This window comes from Camelina sativa, chromosome 7, assembly GCF_000633955.1.
Source record: "Camelina sativa cultivar DH55 chromosome 7, Cs, whole genome shotgun sequence".
NCBI lineage: Eukaryota > Viridiplantae > Streptophyta > Magnoliopsida > Brassicales > Brassicaceae > Camelina > Camelina sativa.
Window position 1 is genome coordinate 27,198,717 of NC_025691.1, and position 26,041 is coordinate 27,224,757.

The window sequence follows — 26,041 nt, forward strand, 5'->3', positions numbered from 1 at the left end:
GAGCTAAACAAGTTGGTGTATTTACATGGCGCGTTGTGTGAATCCCTCAGGCTATATCCACCTGTTCCATTTCAGCACAAGTCTCCTACAAAACCTGACGTACTTCCGAGCGGACACAAGGTCGACGCGAGTTCAAAGATTGTGTTCTGTCTTTACTCATTAGGGAGAATGGAATCAGTTTGGGGTGAAGATGCATCGGAATTTAAACCGGAGAGATGGGTTTCGGAGAGTGGAAGGTTGATTCATGTGCCTTCTTTTAAGTTCTTATCATTCAATGCCGGTCCAAGGACTTGTTTGGGAAAAGAAGTGGCTATGACACAAATGAAGACAGTGGCTGTGAAAATGATACAAAACTATGAGATAGAAGTTGTCGAAGGACACAAGATCGAGCCAGTTCCTTCTATTATTCTTCACATGAAGCATGGTCTCAAAGTTACAGTCACTAAGATATGTAATGTTGTCTGAATATACTATGCTATGCTTTTGTAAAATACTAGATTTAAGATGGTTAATGTTTTGTATAATAAAATTAGTATTTAGTTCTTGATTAGAGGCATATTTATCATGATTGTTTTTTTTTTTTTTGGGTAATTTTGTTACTTCAACTTTAAACTTCAAAACTAGGATGGAGAATTCGGACATATTTACACGAATTCACAACAACAACAACAAAAAAAACTCAATAAAAAGTTTTATATCTTTTACATCATCTTAGCCATTTGTAAACTGCCACATGGGTTTATGATATCCAGATATAAAAGCTGATATGATTCTTTACCAGTTTCCAATATATTTTCCATCTATAATATTTTTTTGGAAAACAGAAATTATGTATTAGTCACTGAAAAGTAATGAATAAATTAGAAATTAAAACTAAATTAGAAATAAGAACCAAATAAATAGAAAATTATATACTAAATTTTCATTTCTTAATTATATGCGGATTAGTCACCACGTGCATGCATATGAGACAATACGAACGTATATACAACAATGTGACGTGTAGGATAAAACCTTATTATATAACTTTAGCCCCAATGTTTAATTCAACACATTGACAAGAACCAAAAACAACAAGACGAGAAAAACAAAGGAACCAAAATTCTAAGATCGATGGAATATATTTTGCCAATCTTATCTTTCTTCTTCTTCTTGTTCATTCTATTGCTAAAACGTTTGATTGGTAAGTGGCCAAGTAAGTTTAACCTACCTCCAAGTCCGGCATGGTCACTGCCGGTGATTGGACACCTTCACCTCCTCAAACCACCACTACACCGCACATTGCACTCCCTTTCCCAATCCCTCGGTGGAGCTCCAATATTCCGCCTTCGTCTTGGCAACCGTGTTGCTATTGTGGTCTCCTCCCTCTCCGTCGCTGAAGAATGTTTTACCACAAACGACGTTGTTTTGGCTGATCGACCGAAATTTACATTCGGGAGACTCGTTGAGTACAATTGCACCACAATGGCCACTACATCTTATGGTGATCACTGGCGGAATCTGCGCCGTATAGGGGCCATCGAGATCTTCTCATCTCATAGACTCGATAGCTTTTTACGCATCCGTAAAGACGAGATCCAGCACTTGATATTGTGTCTCTCCAAAAACTCACAATATGTAAGTGCAATTTACCGAATAAAAATATATATTATAATACTTAGCGATGTAACAATCTTAAACAATTTTTTTTTATGCCTAACCATATGTTTCTGTGATAACTATTCAGGAGTTTGCAAAGGTGGAGTTGAGATCATTGTTTGGGAATTTCAATATCAATAACATCCTCAGGATGATAGCCGGAAAACGATTCTACGGAGATGGAACTGAGCACGATGACGATGCAAAACGCATGAGGCTGCTGCTTGACGAGGCGGTATCTAGTGCTGGATTCGGACATGCTTCCGACTATATTCCGTTCCTGCGTTGGTTTACACATTATGAGAAACGGGTCAAGAAATTGGCAGTTCGGATCGATGAGTTTCTTCAAGGACTAGTAGATGAGAAACGCGCACAAAAAGAAAAGGGTAACACTATGATTGATCACTTGCTTTCTCTCCAAGAAACACAACCTGATTATTACACGGATGTCACCCTCAAAGGACTCGTAGTTGTAAGTACTGACGAATCTATCTAATACTCCATCCGTTTCATAATATATGATGTTTAGAGAAGTATTTTTGTTTCATAATATAGGATGTTTAGAGAAGAATTTTTGTTTCATAATATAGGATGTTTCCAACTTTCTATGCAACTTTTAGATTAAATTTATATTTTATATTATGTAAATTTGTTTACGATTGGTTAAACTTTTTAAAAGTAATTATTTCTTAATATGCGTGTTTTCACTAAAACATCTTATATTTTGAAACGGAGGGAGTATCATAAAAAACACTAATTACAAGTTTATACAATGACTAATTTTTTATTTTTTTAATAGGTTATGATATTCGCCGGAAATGTAACGTTAACAAGAACGTTGGAATGGGCGATGTTGAATTTGTTGAACCATCCAGAAGTATTAAAGAAAGCAAGGATTGAAATCGATACGAAAATTGGTTTAGACCGGTTGATAGATGAATCTGATACTAAAAATCTACCATACCTCCAATGCATTGTGGCAGAGATTTTTCGACTTTACCCGGCAGCTCCATTACTTGCTCCACATAGGGCAACAGATGATTGTGTGGTTGGGGGTTACGACTTCCCACGTGGCACAACATTAATCGTGAACGCGTGTGCCATTCACCGAGACCCGGAGATATGGGAAGAGCCAGAAAAGTTCAAGCCAGAGCGGTTTGAGAAAGAAGGGGAAGATAAAAAGTTGATGCCATTTGGGATGGGGCGGCGAGCTTGTCCCGGGTCAGGGCTAGCTCAGCGTGTTGTGAGTTTGGCTCTCGGATCAATGATTCAGTGTTTTGAATGGGAGAGAGTTGGAGAAGAATTTGTGGGCATTAGTGAAGCAACCACAATGCGTCCAGCGACACCGTTGCAAGCCATGTGTAGAGCTCGTCCCATAGTCCATAAAATTCTCAATGATTTTGCTTGAGATGTAACTCACATTTATTTGTTTCATATTTTTTTGTGTTGCTTAATTCCCATAACTTACCTAAATTCTCGTACTCAATAACGCCACTTGCCCTGGCGGCTGGCGGATCCGAATTTATTATTAGTGTTGATTTATTACTACACATGTTCAATAGTAATTATTTGCATGAGACGTCGTTCCGAAAAATATCTTTAATGACGAGTGGTGATGAACTGATGATAACACCAAAATTTGAACTTCTTCGTTTCATCAGCATGCTCCACGTAAACTCTCACTAACATTATAGTAGTGCTGCCACTTTATCATTACATGGGTTTAAGCCTTGACAATATAAGTGTGTCGGAAGAAAAAGTATAACTATAGGAACTTATTCAAATATCCTAATATTCTCAGAAATGAAAAATATAATGTTTTATACATATTCTACCCAAAAAAAATGAGTAGTATAAAATTGTTATTTGAGAATGAATTATTTGTTTGTGTGATTATTATAATCAGGGGTTTGCCAAGCTGGAGATGAGACATATGGTTCTTGAGTTGACTATCAATATTCAATAACATTTTTAGAACGTTTGAAACGTGTTCTTTAAATTTCCAAATTATTCATCACATTAGAGTTATCAATAAAGTCGATGAACTAATCATATGAAAGCAGTTTGAACAAAAAAAAGATTAATATGTAAAAAAAAAAAAAAAATCAAACAGACAGACATATAAGTATATAACTACATAAAAATTTAATATTTCGAATGTTTTTAAAAAAAAAACTCAGAAATATAGACTGACCGTTTACTACGTCAGTTTTGGAGAGCCTTATTAGGTGAAAAGATTAGAGAGTGATTGTTTCACGATGACAAAAGACGATGACTTGAAAAGTCAACTCAAGTCTTCTCTCTTTTTCCCACACCAATGATTTCAATTCTCTATCTCTCTCCTTCAATCTCATCTTCTTCCTCAATTCCTCTTCACATAGATCACCACACATGTTTCTTCATCCATTGACCTCAAATACTTGACTTTTCTCGCTCGCTCTTCCTCTCCATCGAAGCTATGCAGAATCTCTGTTTTCGAGACTCTGTTTCTCTCTTTCTAATGATTATGGTTACTGTTCTTGTTCTTCCTCATCTCACTCTTTCTGATACTTCCGACTATTCTCGTCCGGAGAAGTTTTACGTCAACTGTGGCTCGGATTCTAATGCTGACTATGGTGGCCGGACCTTCGTCGGAGATATGAACTCTAGTAACAACTCTGTTTCCTTGATCGGCAAAGGAACTGAAGTTCTCGACGACCAATCGTCCGTTGCGCCACTAATCTACCGGACGGTTAGGATATTCAGACGCCCTTCTTCTTACAAGTTCCAACTCGATCCTGTTGGTCTACACTTTGTGCGTCTCCATTTCTCTGCTGTGTTCTCTAGGGAAGATCTTTTAAAAACCCGTTTCACTGTCTCTGCTACTTCTGGTTCTAATCAACACTTCAAAAGTTTCTCGCTTCAGAATATCACTAACACCCCACGAGTTGAAGAGTTTCTCCTGATGATCAACTCGCCAGAATTAGAAATTCTATTTGTGCCCGAGCCTTCCTCTTTAGCTCTTGTCAACGCCATCGAAGTGTTCTCTGCTCGTAATGACCTCGAAATCCCGACAAAAATCGACAAGAATCTGCATACAATTTATAGATTAAACGTAGGAGGCATGAAAATCACACCGGGAAACGACACCTTGGGGCGAACTTGGTCGCTAGACGATGACTTTCTCTTCCGGAAAGATTCTGCGAGGAACATTAACTCGACACAAAAGCCTAACTATCAGCCAGGGTCAGTTGCAGCCACGGACCTCACTGCTCCTGATTTCGTCTACCAGACAGCTAAAGCAATGAACCGTAGCTCGAGTGTGCCGGTCGGGATGTTGATGGATGTTACTTGGTCGCTTAAGGTCAAAAGTAACTATAGACACTTCATCAGGGTTCATTTCTGTGATATTTTGAGCAACTTCCCAACCATTGACTCCGATTTCTTTCTCTATGTGAACGGGCATCAGCGAGTAGATGTAAAGCCTTCAGGGTATGATAGACCGGTGACTCCATTTTATATCGATGTCGAGACAGTCTCTGATGGTTCTGGACTCTTGAATGTTAGTATAGGTACTAAGGAAGCCGATAAGGATGCTGGTTTTCTTAATGGTTTGGAGGTGATGGAGTTTTTGAGTAACTCTGGTTCTAATTCTTCAGACGGAAACAGTTCCCTGGTTCCCATCATCGCTGGTTGTGCTGCTGCCGCTGCATTGGTTCTGGTCTTGAGTTTGTTGGTTATAGTATTCTTGAAGCGAAGGAGACCAAAGAAGACAAAACCAGACGTTGATGCCACTGTGTGGTCTCCGTTACCATTGTACAGAGGTGGTAGTTCAGACAATAGACCAATCTCTCATAACAACAACTCGCCATTACGCAACCTAAACTTAGGCTTGACGATTCCCTTCACAGACATCCTGAGAGCAACAAACAATTTCAACGAGCAGTTGTTGATCGGGAAAGGCGGGTTTGGAGACGTTTACAAAGCTATCCTTCCGGACGGCAGCAAAGCCGCGATCAAAAGAGGCAAGACAGGTTCAGGACAAGGGATCCTAGAGTTTCAAACAGAGATCCAAGTCCTATCAAGAATCCGCCACAAACATTTAGTATCTCTAACGGGTTACTGCGAAGAGAACTCGGAGATGATCCTTGTCTACGAGTTTATGGAGAAAGGTACGCTTAAAGACCATCTATACGACTCGAAACTGCCTCCATTGACATGGAAACAAAGACTAGAAATCTGCATTGGAGCAGCAAGAGGATTGCATTACCTCCACAGTGGAGCAGAAGGAGCAATCATACACAGAGACGTCAAATCAACGAACATACTACTAGACGAGAACACTATAGCCAAAGTTGCGGATTTCGGATTATCGAAACTAACGATTCGCAATCAAGATCAAACACATATCAGCACAAACATCAAAGGAACGTTTGGTTACCTCGATCCTGAGTATCTCTCAACACACATCTTAACTGAGAAATCAGATGTATACGCCTTCGGTGTCGTCCTCCTCGAGGTCCTTTGCGCGAGACCAGCTCTGGATCGTTATCTTCCTCACGAAGAAGTGAATTTAGCGGAGTGGGCGTTGTACTGCAAATCCAACGGAGAAATCGAAGAGATCGTAGATCCGAGATTGTTAGGTCAAATCGAGACGAACTCTCTGGTGAAATTCATGGAGATCGCTGAGAAATGTTTGAGAGAGTACGGAGATGAGAGGCCGAGTATGGCGGATGTGATTTGGGATCTTGAGTATGTTCTTCAGCTTCAGGCGGTGACGGTTCGTAGAGGGGTTCATGAAGAAGATGATAGCACGGCGATTGTCTCCGGTGGTTCGTTGGTGGTTCCGAGGTTGATGGTGAGTGACTCGTTTAGCACGAACTCGTTTGTGCAGAACGGTGATGTGTCGAATAACAGATTTGGTGGGATTACGGATTCATCCGAGACTCGAGTTTTCTCACAGTTGAAGATCTCTGAAGCAAGATGACGTCATCATTTTTAAATTTCTTCAAATGTGATTATTAAACCGTGTTGTTAATATGTGGACCAGTTTGATATGGACTGACCAAGTAACTATGTCAACTATGGAGATTGATGTCTCTTATTGTTCCCACCAATGATTTCAATTCTCTATCCCTTCCTTCAATGGCATCTTCTTCCTCAATCCTCTTCACATAAACCACAAAATGCTGCTTAATCCATTGAACCTCCAATAGACTTGACTTTCACTATTTACTCTCTGTCTCTCCCGTCTAAGCTATGAACAATCTCTGTTTTCAAGACGTTGTCTCTCTCTTTGTCATGATGGTGGTTACTGTTCTTCTTCCTCACCTCACTCTTTTTGCTTCATCTACATATTCTCGTCCAGAGAAGTTTTACGTCAACTGTGGGTCGCATTCTAATGTCACTTATGGTGGTCGCACTTTCGTCGGAGATATGACCTCTGGGGGTAACTATGTTTTCTTCACCAGTGAAGGAACTGAAACCAGCAACCAATCTGGATCGTACACTGAGACAGGGATCTATCAGACGGTTAGAATATTCAAATACCCTTCTTCTTACAAGTTCCAACTCGATTCTGTTGGTCAACACTTTGTGCGTCTCCATTTCTGTGCTGTCTCTTCCCGGACAGAGCTTTTAACTGCGAGTTTCACTGTCTCTGCTACTTCTGGTTCTAATCATCACTTGAAAAGCTTCTCGGTTCGAAATTTCACTGAGACCCCACGAGTTGAGGAGTTTCTCTTGATGATTGACTCACCGGAATTCGAAATTCGATTTGTCCCCGATCGTTACTCTTTGGCTCTCGTCAACGCCATAGAAGTGTTCTCTGCTCCTAATGACCTTAAAATTCATTCAGATTCAGACAAGAATCTGCACACAATTTACAGATTAAACATAGGAGGCGAGAGAATCACACCAGAAAACGATACCTTGGGACGAACTTGGTCGCTAGACGATGACTTTCTCTACCGAAAAGATTTCGTGGGAAACATTTCATCAACACAAAAGCCTAAATACGAGCCAGGGTCAGCGACACAATTCACTGCTCCTGATTTTGTTTACCTGACGGCTAAAACAATGAACTTTAGCGCGATTTCCATTATGAAGGGGACATTAAAAGCTACTTGGTCGTTTAAGGTCAAATGTAACTATAGACACTTCATCAGGATTCACTTATGTGATATTTTGAGCAAGACAGAAAACCCTAACACAAATGTTTATCTCTATGTAAACGGTCATTGGCGAATAGATGTAACGCTTTCCGATCACCTTAGGTTGGTGACTCCGTTTTATATCGATGTTGTGAATGTATCTGATGGTTCTGGACTCTTGAATGTTAGTCTAGGTACTAAAGATGAACTCGATAGAAAAGCTGGTTTCCTCAATGGTGTAGAGGTGATGGAGTTTTTGAAAAACTCTGATTCTTTAGATGGAAGTAGTTCCCAGGTCTACATCATCGTTGTTGCTGTTGCATTGTTTCTGGTCTTGGGTTTGTTGTTTATAATATTACTGAAGCGGAGGCAATCAAAGAAGAAGAAATCAGACGTTGAAGTTGAAGTGACTGTATGGTCTCCTTTGCCATTGTACAGAGGAAGTGGGAGCACCGGCAATCGACCTTTCTATTCGGACAACAGTACACCACAAGCCAACCACCTACAGTTAGGCTTGAAGATACCCATGAGAGACATTTTGAGAGCTACAAACAACTTCGACGAGCAGCGGTTGATCGGGAAAGGCGGGTTTGGAGATGTTTACAAAGCCATTCTTCCAGATGGAAGCAAAGTTGCAATCAAGAGAGGAAAGGTCGGTTCAGGACAAGGGGTCACAGAGTTTCAAACAGAGATTCAAGTCCTCACAAGAATCTGGCACAAGCACCTCGTATCTCTAACTGGATACTGCAAAGAGAAGTCAGAAATGATCCTTGTCTACGAGTTTATGGAGAAAGGTACGCTAAAAGAGCATTTATACGGCTCAGATTTGCCTTCATTGTCATGGAAACAGAGACTAGAGATTTGCGTTGGAGCAGCCATAGGATTGCATTATCTCCACAGTGACTTAGACAGAGCAGTCATTCACAGCGATATCAAATCCACAAACATACTACTAGACGAGAACAACGTAGCCAAAGTTTCTGATTTCGGGATATCAAAACTGGTCGTTCGTAATCAAGATCCGATCAGTATTAGCACTAACATCAAAGGAACGTTTGGTTACCTCGATCCTGAGTATGCACTGACACGAATCTTAACGGAGAAATCGGATGTGTACTCGTTCGGAGTTGTTCTTCTCGAGGTCTTGTGCGCGAGACCAGCTCTCGACCATAACCTTCCCGACGAGGAAGTGAACCTCGCTGAGTGGGCGATGTCCTGCAAATCAAAAGGTGTGATCGATAAGATCGTAGATCCGAGATTGACAGATCAAATCGAGCCTAATTCTTTAAAGAAATTCATGGAAATCGCCGAGAAGTGTTTGAAAGAGTACGGAGATGAGAGGCCGAGCATGGCGGATGTGATCTGGGATCTGAAATACGTTCTCCATCTTCAGATGATTCACGAAGATAGCACCGTAACGATCTCCAGCTTTGGAGACGAAGGCTCGTTGGTGAATCCCGAAGCTAACGGTGAGTGATTCGTTAAGCAAATTAGCAATTGAAGAACCCTAATTCCCCAGAATTGTGCATTTTGCAAAGCGTCTGGTTTATTTTTTTTTATAATAGAAATCCGGTTATATCCGGTTTAAATATGATGATTTTAAAACATATGCAAATTAAAATCCGGTTATTGCCGGTTTAAAGATAAAAATCATAAAAGCAAGTAAATAAAAATCCGGTTATCGAAGAAACAAGTCAAGTAACAATTGTGATGTCATTGATGAACAAATCCAGATTCTGAGCTGAGGAACCACCCGACGCCATCGCCGATATTGCTGCTTGTTTCAATTCCGCCGCTCTCTTCCTCATATCCACGGCGATGGGACCTTCCGTCACAGCCTCAATGCATCTCTCAACCTCAGCAACCTTAAGCTCTCCGTCGACGACATCATTCCTCATCCTTACTCCGATTCCATACACATCTACAAGCAATCTCGCATCAAGCGGCTGATCAATCCAATTCGGATACGCCACCACCGGAACACCGGTCACCAACGTCTCGATCGTCGAGTTCCATCCACAATGCGTGACGAAGCAAGAGATAGCCTCGTGGCTCAGTATCCTCTCTTGTTGACCCCAGTCAATAACAACTCCTTTACCTTGTTTCACCATCTCCTGCAAAACTTGAACGTTCTGAGCCTGCTCCTTGGGCCGTATCACCCATAAAAACGGAACTCCTCTGTTTTTCAAAGCTGTAGCTATGGTCTCGATTTGATTCTCTGACGATTTGAGTATGCTTCCGAAAGATATGTACACCACTGAAGACCTAACTTGCTTGTCAAGCCACTCCATGCAATGATCTTCTGATTTCCACATATCTAGGTTTTTCCCATCATCTAGGGTTTTGTCTTCACCAGCTCCCAACAGAAATGGAGAAACCAGAGGACCAATTGGGATAACAGGTTTTAAATTGAACATCGATTCGATTATATCAGATTCGAGTTGGTAAAATGAATTAGCCAAAACCCATTTCACATCTTTCAAGCAATCTACGAATTCCGCCATTAGCTGATTGAAGTGAGCACCTTCAGAAGGTAACATGAAGGAAGGGAGATCTCGGACTTCTAATAACGGTAAGGCTGGTAACTTCACGGTTTGATTAGGATCTTTGAGATTGGGGAAAGGGTTTGTCTTCATGTAGTAACGGTAATAAACCGAGAAAACAGCACAAGCTTCGATCCAGAGGATTGCACAAGGAATTTTATGAGCAGCTGCAACAATTGGAACCCATGGAGTAAACGGCACAGAGATAATGCAAGCAAAACTCTTTTCTTCAATGATTTTCGACAAATTCTTGGGTCCGAATTTTCTCAATGACTCTGCGAGCGGTTCGGGGTCTCTTGGATCATCTTTAGGCCGACCATCGGAGAAGAACACAAGGTCCACGAGGCTATGAGATTCGTCGGTGGATGAGAGACGGTCACAGGCTTGTTCAGTGGTGGCGAGAGTGAAATGTAGGTTGGTTCGTGCAAGATGTTTGGCGAATTTGAGCATCGGATTGAGGTGACCTTGGAATGGTAATGCTACCATTAGAACACGAGTCTCTTGAACATCTATACTTCCCATTATTACGTATAATAGTCTCTTGAGTTTCGTTTGAAATTGTGATAGTTCTCATATTAGTGGTATATATATATCAATGGTTGTTCAACGTGAGATTTTGGTAATAAAATATTCTTGCTAACCAAAGAAATGTTGGTCAACAAATTTAAGGGGCATTTAAAGGGATGTATTCAACTTTACATTTTAAGTAATCATTAATTTTAAAAAGTTTCATGAAATCCATTGTTATTGAACTAATTATGATTTAAAAATTTATCTAAATTCACTGTTATTCAAAATAATTTATGGATTTGAATTTTAACAATTTTTAGGGTTTTTGGAAGATTTGAAAGGAATTCTTTAGTTAAAAATACAAAAATCAAAATCTCATGTTTTAGGTAGGATTTCAACTTTTTTTTTACAATAAATCATATCAACTTCCTTAAGATCATCAAAAACATTTATAATCTCATAAAAACTAAAATCTTTTGGAATATTAGATTGAATACAGGTCAATTTAATTATGATTCTCTTAAGAATAAAACTGTTGACACTAATTAATTTTGAGAGACTTTATCAATCATTTAGATGAGTTTGGTTCTTTGTATCTAGACAACTTGGGCATGAATCCATAAATTCTTGAGAGTCTCTTTTGGATATACAAATTTGATGACCCTGTCACAAAGCAACTAGAGTCAGGTGGTTGTGATATCACTAATGAACGACTCCAAATTCCGAACCGAAGATCCGCCAGGTGCTAATGCTGATCTCGCGACATCCTTCAACTCAGCCACTCTCCTCCTCATATCTGCGGCATCAGGTCCCTCTGTCACGGCCTCCATGCATCTTTCTACCTCCTCTACCTTTAGCTCACCATCAACAGCGTCATTCCTCATCCTTACTCCGATTCCAAACACATCAACCAGCAACCACGCGTCAATGGGCTGATCAGACCAGCTCGGGTACGCCACCACCGGAACACCAGTCACTACCGTCTCGATCGTTGAGTTCCATCCACAATGCGTGACGAAGCAAGAGATTGCCTTGTGGATCAATATCCTCTCTTGTTGACACCAATCAATAACGACGCCTTGTCCTTCTTTCACCATCTCCTTCAAAAGGTGGACGTTTTGGGCTTTCTCCTTTGGTCTTATCACCCAGAGAAATCGAACTTCTCTGTTCTTCAGGGCCTTGGATATGGTCTCGACCTGATTCTCCGATGATTCGAGCACGCTTCCGAAAGATATGTACACAACCGAAGACCTAGCTTGCTTGTCAAGCCAATCCATACAACAACCATCAGATTCCCACAAATCTAGGTTTTTACCATCTAGGGTTTCGTCCTCATCGGCTCCCAACAGGAATGGAGAAACAAGAGGACCAATCGGGATTACGGGTTTCAAATCCGACATAGATTCGATTATCTCTGGTTCAAGTTCATAGAACGAATTAACCAAAACCCATTTCACATACCTCAAGCAATCTGCAAAATCCGCCATTAGCTGATTGAAGTGAGCACCATCAGAAGGTAACATAAACGTTGGAAGATCTCGAACTTGCAGCGATGGTAAAGCTGGTAACTCCACTGTTTGATTCAGATCTTCAAGATTGGGGAAAGAGTCTGTCTTCATGTAGTAACGGTAATAAACCGAGTAAGCTNATATGGTCTCGACCTGATTCTCCGATGATTCGAGCACGCTTCCGAAAGATATGTACACAACCGAAGACCTAGCTTGCTTGTCAAGCCAATCCATACAACAACCATCAGATTCCCACAAATCTAGGTTTTTACCATCTAGGGTTTCGTCCTCATCGGCTCCCAACAGGAATGGAGAAACAAGAGGACCAATCGGGATTACGGGTTTCAAATCCGACATAGATTCGATTATCTCTGGTTCAAGTTCATAGAACGAATTAACCAAAACCCATTTCACATACCTCAAGCAATCTGCAAAATCCGCCATTAGCTGATTGAAGTGAGCACCATCAGAAGGTAACATAAACGTTGGAAGATCTCGAACTTGCAGCGATGGTAAAGCTGGTAACTCCACTGTTTGATTCAGATCTTCAAGATTGGGGAAAGAGTCTGTCTTCATGTAGTAACGGTAATAAACCGAGTAAGCTCCACAAGCTTGGATCCATAGGATTGCACAAGGGATGTCATGAGCAGCTGCAACAGCTGGAACCCATGGAGTAAACGGCACAGAGATGATACAAGAGTATCTCTTTTCTTCAATGATTTTGGACAAGTTCTTGGGTCCGACTTCGTTCAGTGACTTCAGGAGAGTGCTGGGGGCTCTTGGAGCGTCTTTAGGCAGACCATCGGAGAAGAACACAAGGTCCACCGACGATTTTTCTGCGGCGGCGGCTGAGAGGCGGTCACGGGCTGGCTCAATAGTGGCGAGAGTGATGTGTAGGTTCTTTGATAATGATGAGAGCTGTTTGGCGAGTTTAAGCATCGGATTGATGTGGCCTTGAAAGGCTAGTGTCACCATTAGGACATGTGTTTCTTGAACCTCACAACTTCCCATTGTTTTTTTTTTTTTTTTATGACTTGAGTTAATAGATGAAACTGTGAGTCATAGTATTAGTGGTATATATATTACAGAGGTTGTTTAATTAAGGACATAAAATGAGGTTTGTGGTAAGAAATCTATCAATAGTAATGGCTAATCCAATCAATGGTTGGCAAATAGATTCTAAATTATCTTTCTTTTTTATTTTACCTTATATGTTACCTTATATCTTTCTTTATATCAATAGTAATTACCTTTTTTATTTTACCTTATATCTTTCTTTTTTATCTATTGCCCTATTGGTCATCGGGCCAGTTACAAATCTTATCTCTGTATTAACTAAATACTTTTTTATTAGTGTGACACTTGACCGTTACGATAATCATACTTTGATATATATGTGTCAAAAAAGTTCATGAGATTCTAACATCTGTTTAGTATTTGCTTTTTTCTTAATAAAGTCCTTACTATATAATAAATAAAAGGACGTATGGAAATATAGAATTGAAATTCAATATATGGGAAATATATACAACGATAAGATTTCCATAGACCAAAACAAATAAGAATCAAATGTTTAGGTGGCATGTACAATGTACCAAATCAAAAAAGTTCATCTGCTAACTTAGTAAATTCTGTGAATGTAAAAGTAATTAGCCAAAACATAGATTTACTGATTCACTAAGCCAGCCATAGTCCACAATTGGTTAAAGCGGTCCAAAATTTGAAAATATTGGGTGGAATGGTTCATTCTGTATGTTAAATTTTATTCGTAGATTTATAATTTTGTTTTAAACTATACGATGTTTTTAGACGAAAGTGAAAAAAAAATTTGTACTTCCATCAAATGCATATATTTTAGTGTTTTAGATAAATGATTTGAATCCATGAAACAAAATGAGCCAGTGAGGTGATGGGCTTGCGAATTGGCAAATTTCAACATTAGGGGCTGATTGGGGATGGTTTTCAAGGCTGTAGAAGCATTTAAAAACTTCACAGCTTTTTAACTGTCAATTAGGTTTTTTCTAATTATTATTTTTATAAAAAAGCTTTGACAACCACTTTTTATTTTTTCTTCTTTGTTTTTTTTTTTTTTTTTAAGTTTCAAAAACATGGCTCTAATAAAACAAACAAATTTAAAAGCTTCCTTGTTCCCCCATTATATCTTAAAACTCTCTTTCTTTCTTTTTGTCAAAACTAAAAACTCTCTACAAGTTTATCTTTTACACTAATAATTATTCTCATTTTTTAAAGATCTATTTTACTAATAATTATTTTATTTTCATCGTAATCAATTAATCATCAATGATCGTGTAAGAGAGTTTATAGAACTAAAATCTTTCAAAATCAATCTACATTTTATTTAGAGAGTAACATTTAATACAAAAAAAATTGGATAGTGTTTAATGAATTTTTTACTGCTCAAAATTATAGGAAATAGGAACTCCGAACTTGGCTTTTGTAGTGCTAATTTGAAGTAAGAAGCAAAGTCTATGAACTCAAACATTACGGCCTTGAATGGCTGCAGTTTTAATCTGTTTTTGGTTTTTGATTTTGCAAACTAGTTAATTCGTCATTCATGATTCTTTTAATTTTCCAAAAACTGTCAAAAAAAGAAGAAAAAACAAAAACTTAAGTAGCCAAGTCACAACTTACATCTCAAGTCAAAACCCTAGCTAACTCCAATAGTATAAATAGAAATTTTTACAAAATAAGATGAAAGAAAAAAAAATGAGATGCTGCAACGAGAAAATTAGAATCCGGTGGAATAGAACTCATATGCAGACACGAAGACAATACAATTCCTCAAACACAGAGCTAAGCTGTTAGTCCCATTACGTGCTTTACAAAATTAATTATATCATACTAAACCCTTAGTTCAAATTAAGGGTTTAGTATTTTAACCAAACCGGATCAAATTAAACCGAACCAAACCGAGTTGATGTGGGCTCGGCCCATACACGAAGCTCTGATGAGTCTCTCTCTCTTCTCTCTGACGGCGTCTCTGCATAAAACCGGCGATGCTCAAGGAAGGAAGCTGAGAGAGAGAGAGTTCAGAGTTACAAAATGGAAGATGATGAGGAGCCACCGATGGCTATCCAAATCCAACCGGATGTTTCAGTCGGAAAGAATCTCTCGTCAAGCGACGCTGTTTCAGTCGGTGTCAGTGTCATCACTGGCTATCTCGGCGCGGGAAAGTCCACCGTAAGCAATGATAAAGTTTCTTCCTTTCACTAATTTAAGGTGTTGGGTTTTGGTTTTTGATTGTTGATTGATTTATTTTTTTGGCCCCCAGCTTGTGAATTATATACTGAATGGGAAACATGGGAAGAGAATCGCTGTGATTTTGAATGAGTTTGGGGAAGAGATTGGTGTTGAGAGGGCTATGATTAACGATGGAGATGAAGGTGCCATTGTTGAGGAATGGGTTGAGCTTGCTAATGGATGTGTTTGCTGTACTGTTAAGCATAGCCTTGTTCAAGCCCTCGAGCAGCTTGTTCAGAGAAAAGACAGGTGCTTCTTTTTTTTTTCTTTCTTCTCGATACTGTAACGAGAAGTCCCCCAAATTTATGAGCCTTTGCTTAATCTCTAGACGCTGTGAGATATTCTTTATGATCTAAGATTTGGTAAAGGCAATGCATATTTGATTTATTAGTCATTATGCTTTTGGTTTCTCAAATGCAGACTTGATCATATATTGCTGGAGACTACAGGTTTAGCAAATCCGGCTCCACTGGCTTCTATCCTTTGGTTGGATGAACAGTTAGAATCAGAAGTCAAGCTTGACTGCATTGTTACTGTGAGTAGTGAACTCTTTAAATCTGATTCACTTCTCCTTTGTTGATCTTCACATTGCTTTTATAGTTCTAGAATCTCTTCGTCATTTATAGCTAGTTGATTCTTTCTTTTTTTCTGGTTACTTCTTTATAGCGTATATGTCTCAAGTTGCATACTCTCTCCCTGGTTCCAGTAATTTAGTGCTTAGGAATTTTTGTTGTTATGCCTTTACTGACTTAGCTGGTTGAACAGGTTGTGGATGCAAAAAATCTTCGTTTCCAGCTCAATGAGCGCCGTGACACATCCTCGTTTCCCGAGGCTTTTAATCAAATAGCATTTGCGGTAATCATATTGTGTGTGTGACTCAACCATAACTTATCGCCTTCCGCATCTTCCATCTCACCTCATTATGACGAGATTTGCTTTGGTTTTGTATTTTGTAGGACACAATAATAATGAACAAGGTGGACTTGATTTCTCAAGAGGAATCTGATGAATTAGAGAAGGAGATTCATTCCATCAACTCGCTCGCCAATGTCATCCGATCTGTTAGGTGCCAAGTTGATTTGTCCAATGTATTAAACTGCCAGGCATATGATTCAACTGTTAAGTCTCGGAAACCTGTTTTCTCTTCTTTGTTCGATTACTACTTATGCTATTTTGTTTTGTCTGTAAAAACTGAACCTGTTTCCCCTGTTCACTGTTGAAATTAGCATGTTAGTCGTCTGGAATCACTGCTGGAAGCAAATAAATCATTAACGACGACAGATCTTCACGATAGTGGAGTAAGGACTCTATGCATCAGCGAACCGCAACCTATAAACCTCGATAAGGTAGCAAATTTATCAAAACATTCTTGGACAACTAGTTAAGAAGATAGTGTTCTTCGTGACACGTCAACTTGTTCTCGGTTTGACAGGTTCGTTTATGGCTGGAGGAAATTCTGTGGGATAAAATGTTGGAGATGGATATATACCGTTGCAAGGCTGTGTTGAGGATTCAAAACTCAGAACAGCTGCATATATTGCAGGTAATGTAGTCATGAATTAAGGTCTTGTGATCCTCAGTATGTCCTTCACATTCCTGTTTGTTATTGAATATGCGTACGTACGTAGGCTGTTAGAGAGATATATGAGATTGTGCCAGCGCGAAAATGGAGCGAGGAAGAGAGCCGGACGAACAAAATAGTATTTATAGGTCATATCTCCTTTTTTGCATCATTGCTCCCAACACTCTTTTTTTCTCTCTGTTTGCTGATTCAAGTAACTGAATTATATATATATATATATATACAGGACACAAACTGGATGAAGAAGTTCTTAGAAGCGGATTAAGAGATTGCAGACCCTAAAGGAAAACGCAAACTTGCAGTGACGCAACCAGATTGGTCTATTTTGGTTTTTCTCCCATCTGGCGTTTAAGTTTTACCGTCATGCACAATACTTTTATATCAATCGTTAACTTGATCAGTTTATGTATTATAAATATGTAACAACTGTGTAAGGTTATTTAGTTAGTTGTTTCAGTTAACGTTGGTTTTTATAAGCGCTATAGTTTTTTCGGATTACCTAGGGAGTTTTAGGTTGTTGTCAGAGAGACAATTCATGATTTGATTACCAATAATCTTATATTATTTCTATTACTTTCGTTGATTACTCAGTCTGTTGATTTGTTAGTTTCATTGCATAAACAATGTCACCATTTCTTTCTAAAATCAGTTGGACCTTTTTTTTTTCTCTTTGTCCGCTTGTTTTGTTTGAGACAACCATTGCTTTCCAAACAAACAAGAAACTTCAAATTTGTATTTACAATATCAGAATTGCGTATGTCTTGTGACTTCATAAATTTATTTATCTATCTCTCCTTCTCTCCCTTGTACTCATCTTCTCTCCATACCTCTGGAATATGTCAGCCAAATCAAACAAGCTCACTTCTCTAAGTTTCTTGGCCAAATCAAAAACTAATTAATTAACCACTCATGATTCTATTAATCTTTGAAAAATTGTCAAAAAAGAAGAAAAAAAATACTTGAGTAGCCGAGTCACAACTTACAGCTCAAGTCAAAAACCCTAGCTAACTCCAATAGTAAATAGAAATTTTGTCAAAATAAGATGTAAGAAAAGAAAGAAAAACAAACAAAAAAACGCCAAGTAACATTTGCAACGATTCTCGTATCAAATATACATGTACTGAAAAATATCAAAGAAAGTTTTTTCCGTAACCAAAGAAGGTGAAAATATAAGCATAAATTTATAATGCATTAAAAGAAATATCCTCCATTCACATATTCATCGTCAGACAGTAATTTCCACCAAACAGTTTTGTAAGGTGGTTTTAAGAAGAAAAAAACACTCAAAGGTTGAAAAATCAACAATCCAATACTTTCTCATGACCTTTCAAAGACGGCTACTTTGAATGGAAAATAACAACACCGTGAGAAACAAGAAATGTAGAAAGCTAGATTGGTGTCTGAACTTTTGAAACATCGATCAAGTTTTGATGCACCTAACATATTTAATTTTCAACTAAAATATTCGTTGACTTTTAATTTATTAGAAATAGTGAATATTGAAATTTAAATGATTTTAATTTAAACAATGGGACAATTAATTAAGCGGTTGTCACTGATTGGTAGTACTGGTTAAGAACAAATTATATAATTGTGAATTGATCAAGTTTAGAGCACTTTATCTACAAATCTCTTCTAACCCTTTAAGTCTTTAACTAATAAAATGGCTCAGCTTTCTACAAATTTGAAGATTAATTTCAGTTTGATTTGGAATTTTTTCAGTTGTAATTTATAACATAGGAAAATAAAACATTTATAAAGATATTTTATTTACAAGGATATGTGAAAAACGAAAGGCAAAAAAAACACACTCTAGTTTGTTAAAAAAGCACTTTATTCTAAATTAAAACAAATTTTATACTTTTTTAAGACATAGGAATAATTATTTTTGAATCATGTTTGTCCTCATACATAAAGTTGGTGGTACAAGTGAAAATGTTTTTTGTAACGGAAAGTTAATTTAATTTTCAGTAATTCCAATCCTTAGAAAACTAAAAATTATTTATAGGGCCTACGGTGATTTTGGTATTTTGAAGCAAGGTGGGGACATTAAGGTTTTGTCACTATTATTTATTATTATCTTTTTTTGACAAACAAGGTTTTGTCACTATTAATGATATAGAAATAAACTATAAATGAATTCCAAACATATATTACATAGTCTACAATTAAAAAAGTCTGCTCCAAACAATCAGAGACAAAATTAAAATCATATTTTTTTTCTTCAAACAGAGAAGAAAATATAACTAATCTCCATTCCTTGTTGATGGCTTTTTATGTTGGCAAATTATGTATGCAGATATATCTATATATAGATATATATATATATATATAAATAGGGAGACCAAGAACAAGAAGCAACCTCTGCAGTTTCCCAGGAAGGAGCCTAAATTCAATTCTCGCGTCCTGTTGAATTTTAAACTTACGAAGTCAAAAACTGAAAACGTCAAACTTTTCTTCTTCTTCAAGGCTCTCCACGTTACTATATAAATCCAACTCCAAGTCCACAAACTTACTCACAACAAATTTACTCATCTCATAAGCTAGTGAACACAAAGGAACAATAACATCTTTTTGTTTTAATTACTCAAAAAAAAAGCACACAAAGAAAATGATGATGAACAAAGTTGTATTGGGTTCGATTCTGTTTTTCATGTTGGTCAGTTCGGCTCTTGTGGTGGAGGCTCGTCCTTTGGGTTTAACGAAGGCTGACGAGAAGCTCGTGGCTAAGTTCTTTGATGGTTTGTCACTTGGGGCGATCAAGGGCTCGGGTCCTAGCTCTGGTGGTGAGGGTCATCATTTTGTCGACCGGAGTGAGACGCTTGGGTATGGTAAACACTCCGGTCCTAGCTCGAGCGGACCCGGCCACTAATTTCGGACCGGACCAATCAGGTGGCTGCTTTTGTCTAGCTTCAGAGATTGAGTGGTCGTTATATATTTCGAAAGAAAAAAAAAAGATTATTTATTAGGATTTTTCTTATAATGCTTAGATCTGGGGAAAATCAAGAATTGGCGGAGCCTCACTTGTTCTATGTAGGAATATTCTTTTGTTAATTATTGAAATTCATTTGACAAATAATGTACAATGTAATATATTGTAATTCATTTATTAATCTGATTATATGAATAAAATTATTGGATATTCTTATTTTTAATGAAGGCTGCTTATATAACACATAGTTAAGCATCAAATACACATACTAAATAGACATTGCATAGAGCCATAGATGTTGCGAGTTGGGTAAACAGTTAGGAGAGTACATCATTAGACCAAATTTATTAGTACTCTATGATTTTTTCTTGTATCACAAACATTGATTTTCTGTTTACTTTAATCAATTAATGGTAAAAAATTGTGGATTTCAAGAATTAATAAATGAGAATTTAAAAGTTTAATGGATTACTATTGGTTAATAATTATAAAAATAAATTATTATAAATAAAAAATGCATTTATAGCTAAACATTAAAAAAAATTCTTAATTTATATGAAAATCCTAAAACATCATCTATGTGGTAGAGAAAGAGTATGATGTAATGGCAATCCCGATTTTTTATTAATAAGAGAAAAAAACAGAGCAAAGAGGCCACGTCATGAGATATCATAATGAGGCCATATTACAACATCTTTCCATATAACTCCAACACTCTCCTCCTCCTTCTTCTTCATCTTTCACCTTTCGAGATCAGATTCAATGGCGATTTAATTCATACTAAGACATTTCTAAAAAGCTCGAATCCTCGACTATGGAATCCTCCGCTTTTCTACATTCTTCATCTCTCACTAAACTCCCTTCTCGTAGAAACTCCACTCTCCGTCTCACTCGACTCAACTCAACCACTCTAATCATCCCTAGAGATCTCCTGATCCATACCACTATCTCCAATACTCGAAGATCACTTCGTCTTCTCACCAGAGCTACGAATACGTGCAAACACCATAATCACAATCACCATCACCATCCCCACGAAGAGCACGATCATCATCACCATCACCATCACCGACATTGCTGTTCCGTAGAACTCACGGTACCTAATCAACCTCAGAAGATATTGACCAAGTTCGCTAAAGCAATTGGATGGATTCGCTTAGCCAATTTCCTCAGAGAACATCTCCATCTTTGTACCTCCTCCGCCGTACTCTTCCTCGCCGCCGCCGCTTCACCTCACTTCATCCCTAAACCTTACGTTACACCAATTCAAAACTCCTTCATCGTTGTTGCTTTCCCTCTTGTTGGAGTAAGATTTCTCTAAACTCTGTTTTTTTTTTCTCTCTTAGCCAAAACAGAACGCTTAAACAGAATCGTTACTTTTAGATTTCAGCATCTCTTGACGCACTTATGGATATAGCTGGTGGAAGAGTGAACATTCATGTTTTAATGGCACTAGCTGCTTTTGCATCTGTCTTTATGGGCAATGCTTTAGAAGGAGGATTGCTTCTAGTCATGTTCAATCTTGCTCACATCGGTATGATTACAAAACTTGTAACTCTTCTTGGTATGTTTTTGGTGAAGTTTGATAGTCTGTAATGTTAGATTGTTTATAGCTGAAGAGTTCTTCACGAGTCGGTCCGTGGTGGATGTTAAAGAGTTGAAGGAGAGTAATCCAGATTCTGCATTGGTGATTGATGTGAACGATGCCAATGTACCAAACTTCTTCGATTTTTCGTATAAAAGCGTTAATGTGCACAATGTACAAGTTGGATCCTATATTTTGGTAGGAACTGGTGAGGTCTGTGTGAAACGAAACTCTTATCTCTTTTTGCTTTCAGTTTCTTGGAAATTTCTTAATAGTTAATACATTTTAGCTTGCTTTGAATTTTTAGGTTGTGCCTGTGGATTGCCAAGTATATCTAGGCAATGCAACTATAACAATTGAGCATTTGACTGGGGAAGTGAAGCCATTGGAAGCAAAAGCTGGAGATAAAGTGCCTGGTGGTGCAAGAACTTTGAATGGCAGAATTATTGTGAAGGTAATATAATAATATTTGACCAAACGTAATTTAGCTTGCGTTTATTTAGAAGTCTCAAGGTTATTTTTGTTCAATGGAGTATGAGCAGGCTACAAAGACATGGAGTGAGTCGACACTTAATAAGATTCTACAGTTGACTGAAGAAGCACACTCTAATAAACCAAAACTTCAGAGATGGCTTGATGAGTTTGGTGAGATTTACAGCAAGGTGGTGGTTGTTTTATCAGTTGCTATTGCCTTCATTGGTCCAATCTTGTTCAAATGGCCATTTCTTGGCACCACAGGTAGAATGATCCTTTGGAAAATTTTGATTTAAGTGATCATTTTCCTACTTTTCTTGATATGGTTAGTGACTTTGATTTGTGTTTTTTTTTTCTTCTGATGATATAGTAAGTAGAGGATCTGTTTATAGAGCATTGGGATTTATGGTGGCGGCATCACCGTGTGCATTGGCAGTTGCTCCATTGGCTTATGCTACTGCTATTAGTTCTTGTGCAAGAAAGGTAATTTATCTTACAAGTAGTCTATCTAGTTTCATCTTTTTTGGCTCTGTAAATATTTTAACACCCATAATCTGTGTACTTTTTATAGGGGATATTGCTGAAAGGTGGACAGGTTCTGGATGCTTTAGCATCTTGTCATACTATTGGTTTTGACAAAACCGGGACCTTGACAACAGGAGGCCTTACATGCAAAGCAATTGAACCCATTTATGGGCATGAAGCAGGATATAATGCAAGTGTAAATCCTTGTTGTATGCCAAATTGTGAAAAGGAAGCATTAGCTGTAGCAGCTGCAATGGAGAAAGGTACCACGCATCCTATTGGAAGGTATTGCTTGTTAGACATCTGTTTTCCCAAATTCTAGTAGTAACATACAAGACTTTAATAAAGCTCTCTGTTGTTAATGACATGTTCCATATATTTGCAGAGCCATGGTAGACCACAGTGTTGGGAAGGACCTCCCTAGTGTTTCTGTTGAAAGCTTTGAGTATTTTCCCGGTAGAGGCCTTACTGCTACAGTTAACTGTATTGAGGTGCAAGAAAATTATCTTCTAGATTATGTAACGTCTATATCCAATATTGTCCCTCACTACAAGTCCACAACTTCTTTTGTTCTGATATAGTCAGTAACCGAAGATAGTAAACTGCGGAAAGCTTCTCTTGGCTCAGTAGAATTCATCACTTCACTCTTCGAATCGCAAGATGAGTCAAGAAAGATCAAGAATGCTGTAGATTCTTCTTTATACGGGAATGACTTCGTTCATGCTGTTCTTTCACTTGATCAAAAGGTAACATTGATTCACCTCGAGGATCAGCCTCGTCGAGAGGTATCACAAGTTATAACGGAACTTAAAAGCTGGGGTAGACTGAGGATAATGATGTTAACTGGAGACCATGAGTCAAGTGCTAGGAGAGTTGCAGATGCTGTAGGTATTGATGAAGTCTACTGCAACCTAAAACCAGAAGACAAACTGAATCATGTCACAAACATCTCAACAGATTCAGGTGATTTTATCGTCTTACTAATAGATAATGCTAGTAGAAAGCTAAAACTGAACTTCAAGTGACTTGTCTTTGGTTTTAGGCGGAGGTCTAATCATGGTGGGAGAAGGCATTAACGATGGCCCGGCTTTAGCAGCTGCAACTGTAGGCATTGTTCTTGCTCAACGCGCAAGTGCCTCAGCAATAGCAGTAGCCGATGTCTTACTGCTTCAAGACAACCTCACTGTTATACCTTTCTGTATCGCCAAATCCCGCCAAACAACATCACTAGTCAAGCAAAACGTAGCTATTGCCTTAACCTCAATACTCTTAGCCACACTCCCTTCAGTTCTCGGGCTTCTCCCTTTGTGGTTGACAGTACTGTTACACGAAGGTGGAACGCTACTAGTTTGCCTTAACTCGATACGCGGTTTAAACAATCCATCCTGGTCTTGGAAACAGGACATAGCTAATGTAATAAGCAACATCAACTCAAAAAGGTCCATCTCCCACCACAATAGTTTAAGCACTGTATCCGGAGCCTGCACTATAGATCAAAACTCGTAACCTAGTAGAGTTCTATACTACTAGTACCACTATAGTGTCATATATATAGTATAAACTGTTTATATGATTATATATACACTTTGGCCTATTTGGTAGATCACAATGATCACTACAACAACACAAAGAATCTCATTAACACACAACTCCGGAACATATGATTTATGTTATGTAATGATGCAAAAATCAATCCATTTATTAAGTTTTATTTTCGAATGAATTGAACAAATTTGGCTCTTCTCTCTTTCTCACTACTCGATCTTTCCTATTCCAATAAACTCTCTAAACCCTACATTACTTCCTTGCACCATACACGAACTTGCTCCTCCTCCTCCTCCTCCTCCGCCGCCGCCATTTCCACCGCCGTTCCCTAGGTGCAAATCCGTCATATAACTCCTAACCTCCGTCTTGATCATCTCCTGCAACACTGTCATAAAGCCTCCACCGAATCCATTAATCCCTCGTTCCTTCTCTTCTTCTTCTTCTTCTTCTTCTTCTCTCTTCACCGGAAACAACTCTGCCGTATCTCTTCTCACCGGAGTTGACTCTTTGACCCAAGGCAAAGACAAACTCAAACAAGTCACCGGATCTTTCTCTTCCTCCTCCTCTGACGACGAATGCTCAATCAAAACCCCACCAGCTCTAGCCGTCGGTTTAAAAACGTGGGAAGACGGCAAAACAGATCCACTAGACTGCTCGCTGACGTCAGATCCCGTCGGGCTTAACGCCGTCAACACAACTCCAACTCCACCGCCACCACTCGCCGTCCGTTTTAACGGCTGTTCATCAGTTAAACTACCATCGTACCCTCCTCTCTGCCCGCTACATTTACGCTTCAGCGTAGAGTTCCAATGATTCTTAATGGCGTTATCGGTGCGACCATTGAGAAGCCTAGCGATCGTAGCCCACTTGTTACCGAACCGAGCGTGAGCGCGTATGATGGTATCGTCTTCCTCCGCCGTGAAGCCACGGTGCTCAACCTCCGGAGAAAGCTGATTACACCAACGGAGACGGCAAGATTTACCGGAACGTCCAGGGACCGATTTGGTAATGAGGGACCAGTTCCTTGGCCCGTGCTTTTCAACAAGCGTTTGTAACAGATCGTCTTCTTCAGGACTCCATGGTCCTTTGATCCGATCCATTTCTTTCCGGGTCGAACCAGACATCGTCGGATCTTTGTTTTTTTTTTTTTTAATTAAAATAATCGGATCGTTTAAAACGCGTTTCTTTGTTTGTTTGAGAGGATAAGTGTGTGAAGAAGAGGAGAGACTAATTTATACGAGATGTGCTGATGGTTATAAAGGTAACCGGTTCTACCGGTTAGTTTTTTTCTCGTTAGTTAACAACAAGAACTTTTTTAATTAACTAATTTAATTTTCTATTTGTAACTGTGACTTTGATTATTTAATATTTATGTTTTAAAATTTGCAACCGAATCAAATTTGAAATAAGTAAAACAGACACAAAACTGAATTATTTTATATCCCGTTTGATTTTATTATGATAAAATCCGAAAACTTAAATTTAAACCGAAGCAAATATTTGTTTTTAAGTCGTAAACAGGATTTGCTCTCGTTGATTAAAATTAATTTTTGTTTTTTTTTTGCGTAATATATCTAAATTGGATTAGTTATGTATGTACGTAATTTATGTCAATGAAGATGTAACGTTAACGTATGTATTTGAATACAACAATTCACGTTAGCGATTGGCGGTGCGATTGTGGGGAATTTGCGTCTGGGAGAGAGAGAGAGAGTGACGTTGAAATCAAATAAGAGAATCTTTCCAAAAAAACGGTAGGGGATTTGGGATACAGCTGTAATCAGACACGTGTCAGTTGAATAGTTAA

The 26,041-nt window shown here is 38.4% G+C and overlaps 9 protein-coding genes and 1 pseudogene across 12 annotated transcripts in view; 7 read left to right on the plus strand and 3 right to left on the minus strand.

The window, feature by feature from the left end:
• Positions 1–558, plus strand: part of LOC104702851 (alkane hydroxylase MAH1-like) — a 9,646-nt gene extending 9,088 nt beyond the window's left edge. Inside the window, exon 2 of the mRNA XM_010418772.2 lies at positions 16–558. Within this exon, the coding sequence (XP_010417074.1) occupies positions 16–465 (450 nt within the window). The 3' untranslated portion in view covers positions 466–558. The remainder of the gene's footprint in view (positions 1–15) is intronic.
• LOC104704983 (cytochrome P450 81D11-like) lies at positions 1,114–3,046 on the plus strand. The gene is made up of 3 exons (XM_010420978.1): positions 1,114–1,617; positions 1,727–2,110; positions 2,438–3,046. The coding sequence occupies exons 1-3, from the start codon at positions 1,114–1,116 to the stop codon at positions 3,044–3,046; spliced, it is 1,497 nt and encodes a 498-aa protein (XP_010419280.1).
• On the plus strand, positions 3,730–6,750 carry LOC104702855 (probable receptor-like protein kinase At2g23200). Its single transcript, XM_010418775.2, has one exon. The coding sequence runs from the start codon at positions 4,097–4,099 to the stop codon at positions 6,602–6,604; it is 2,508 nt and encodes an 835-aa protein (XP_010417077.1). The 5' UTR covers positions 3,730–4,096; the 3' UTR covers positions 6,605–6,750.
• On the plus strand, positions 6,854–9,752 carry LOC104702854 (probable receptor-like protein kinase At2g23200). The gene is made up of 2 exons (XM_010418774.2): positions 6,854–9,238; positions 9,503–9,752. The coding sequence occupies exons 1-2, from the start codon at positions 6,877–6,879 to the stop codon at positions 9,637–9,639; spliced, it is 2,499 nt and encodes an 832-aa protein (XP_010417076.1). The 5' UTR covers positions 6,854–6,876; the 3' UTR covers positions 9,640–9,752.
• On the minus strand, positions 9,874–10,836 carry LOC104702853 (annotated as a pseudogene).
• LOC104702852 (UDP-glycosyltransferase 84B1-like) lies at positions 11,327–13,350 on the minus strand. Of its 3 annotated transcripts, none has more exons than XM_019228178.1 (2): positions 12,749–13,350; positions 11,327–12,283 (listed from the first exon to the last, which is right to left on the minus strand). In XM_019228178.1, the coding sequence occupies exons 1-2, from the start codon at positions 13,339–13,341 to the stop codon at positions 11,506–11,508; spliced, it is 1,371 nt and encodes a 456-aa protein (XP_019083723.1). In that variant the 5' UTR covers positions 13,342–13,350; the 3' UTR covers positions 11,327–11,505. The 3 variants fall into 3 exon arrangements, with proteins under 3 accessions (XP_019083723.1, XP_019083724.1, XP_010417075.2); XM_019228179.1 differs by having other exon boundaries at positions 11,327–12,125; positions 12,603–13,350; XM_010418773.2 differs by having other exon boundaries at positions 11,327–12,018; positions 12,484–13,350.
• On the plus strand, positions 15,319–17,655 carry LOC104702856 (COBW domain-containing protein 1). The gene is made up of 9 exons (XM_010418776.2): positions 15,319–15,531; positions 15,623–15,840; positions 16,012–16,126; positions 16,357–16,446; positions 16,548–16,709; positions 16,818–16,937; positions 17,024–17,134; positions 17,220–17,301; positions 17,400–17,655. Exons 1-9 carry the CDS (start codon positions 15,394–15,396, stop codon positions 17,453–17,455), a joined length of 1,092 nt encoding a protein of 363 aa, XP_010417078.1. The 5' UTR covers positions 15,319–15,393; the 3' UTR covers positions 17,456–17,655.
• Positions 19,677–20,328, plus strand: LOC104702857. The gene has a single exon (XM_010418777.2). It carries the CDS (start codon positions 19,785–19,787, stop codon positions 20,043–20,045), a length of 261 nt encoding a protein of 86 aa, XP_010417079.1. The 5' UTR covers positions 19,677–19,784; the 3' UTR covers positions 20,046–20,328.
• Positions 20,787–24,408, plus strand: LOC104702859 (probable cadmium/zinc-transporting ATPase HMA1, chloroplastic). Of its 2 annotated transcripts, none has more exons than XM_010418779.2 (10): positions 20,787–21,411; positions 21,489–21,639; positions 21,719–21,903; positions 21,998–22,144; positions 22,233–22,428; positions 22,535–22,647; positions 22,736–22,974; positions 23,075–23,180; positions 23,271–23,652; positions 23,732–24,408. In XM_010418779.2, exons 1-10 carry the CDS (start codon positions 20,920–20,922, stop codon positions 24,193–24,195), a joined length of 2,475 nt encoding a protein of 824 aa, XP_010417081.1. In that variant the 5' UTR covers positions 20,787–20,919; the 3' UTR covers positions 24,196–24,408. The 2 variants fall into 2 exon arrangements, with proteins under 2 accessions (XP_010417081.1, XP_010417082.1); XM_010418780.1 differs by having other exon boundaries at positions 21,322–21,411; positions 21,496–21,639.
• Positions 24,302–25,442, minus strand: LOC104702858 (transcription factor MYB44-like). Its single transcript, XM_010418778.2, has one exon. The coding sequence runs from the start codon at positions 25,356–25,358 to the stop codon at positions 24,444–24,446; it is 915 nt and encodes a 304-aa protein (XP_010417080.1). The 5' UTR covers positions 25,359–25,442; the 3' UTR covers positions 24,302–24,443.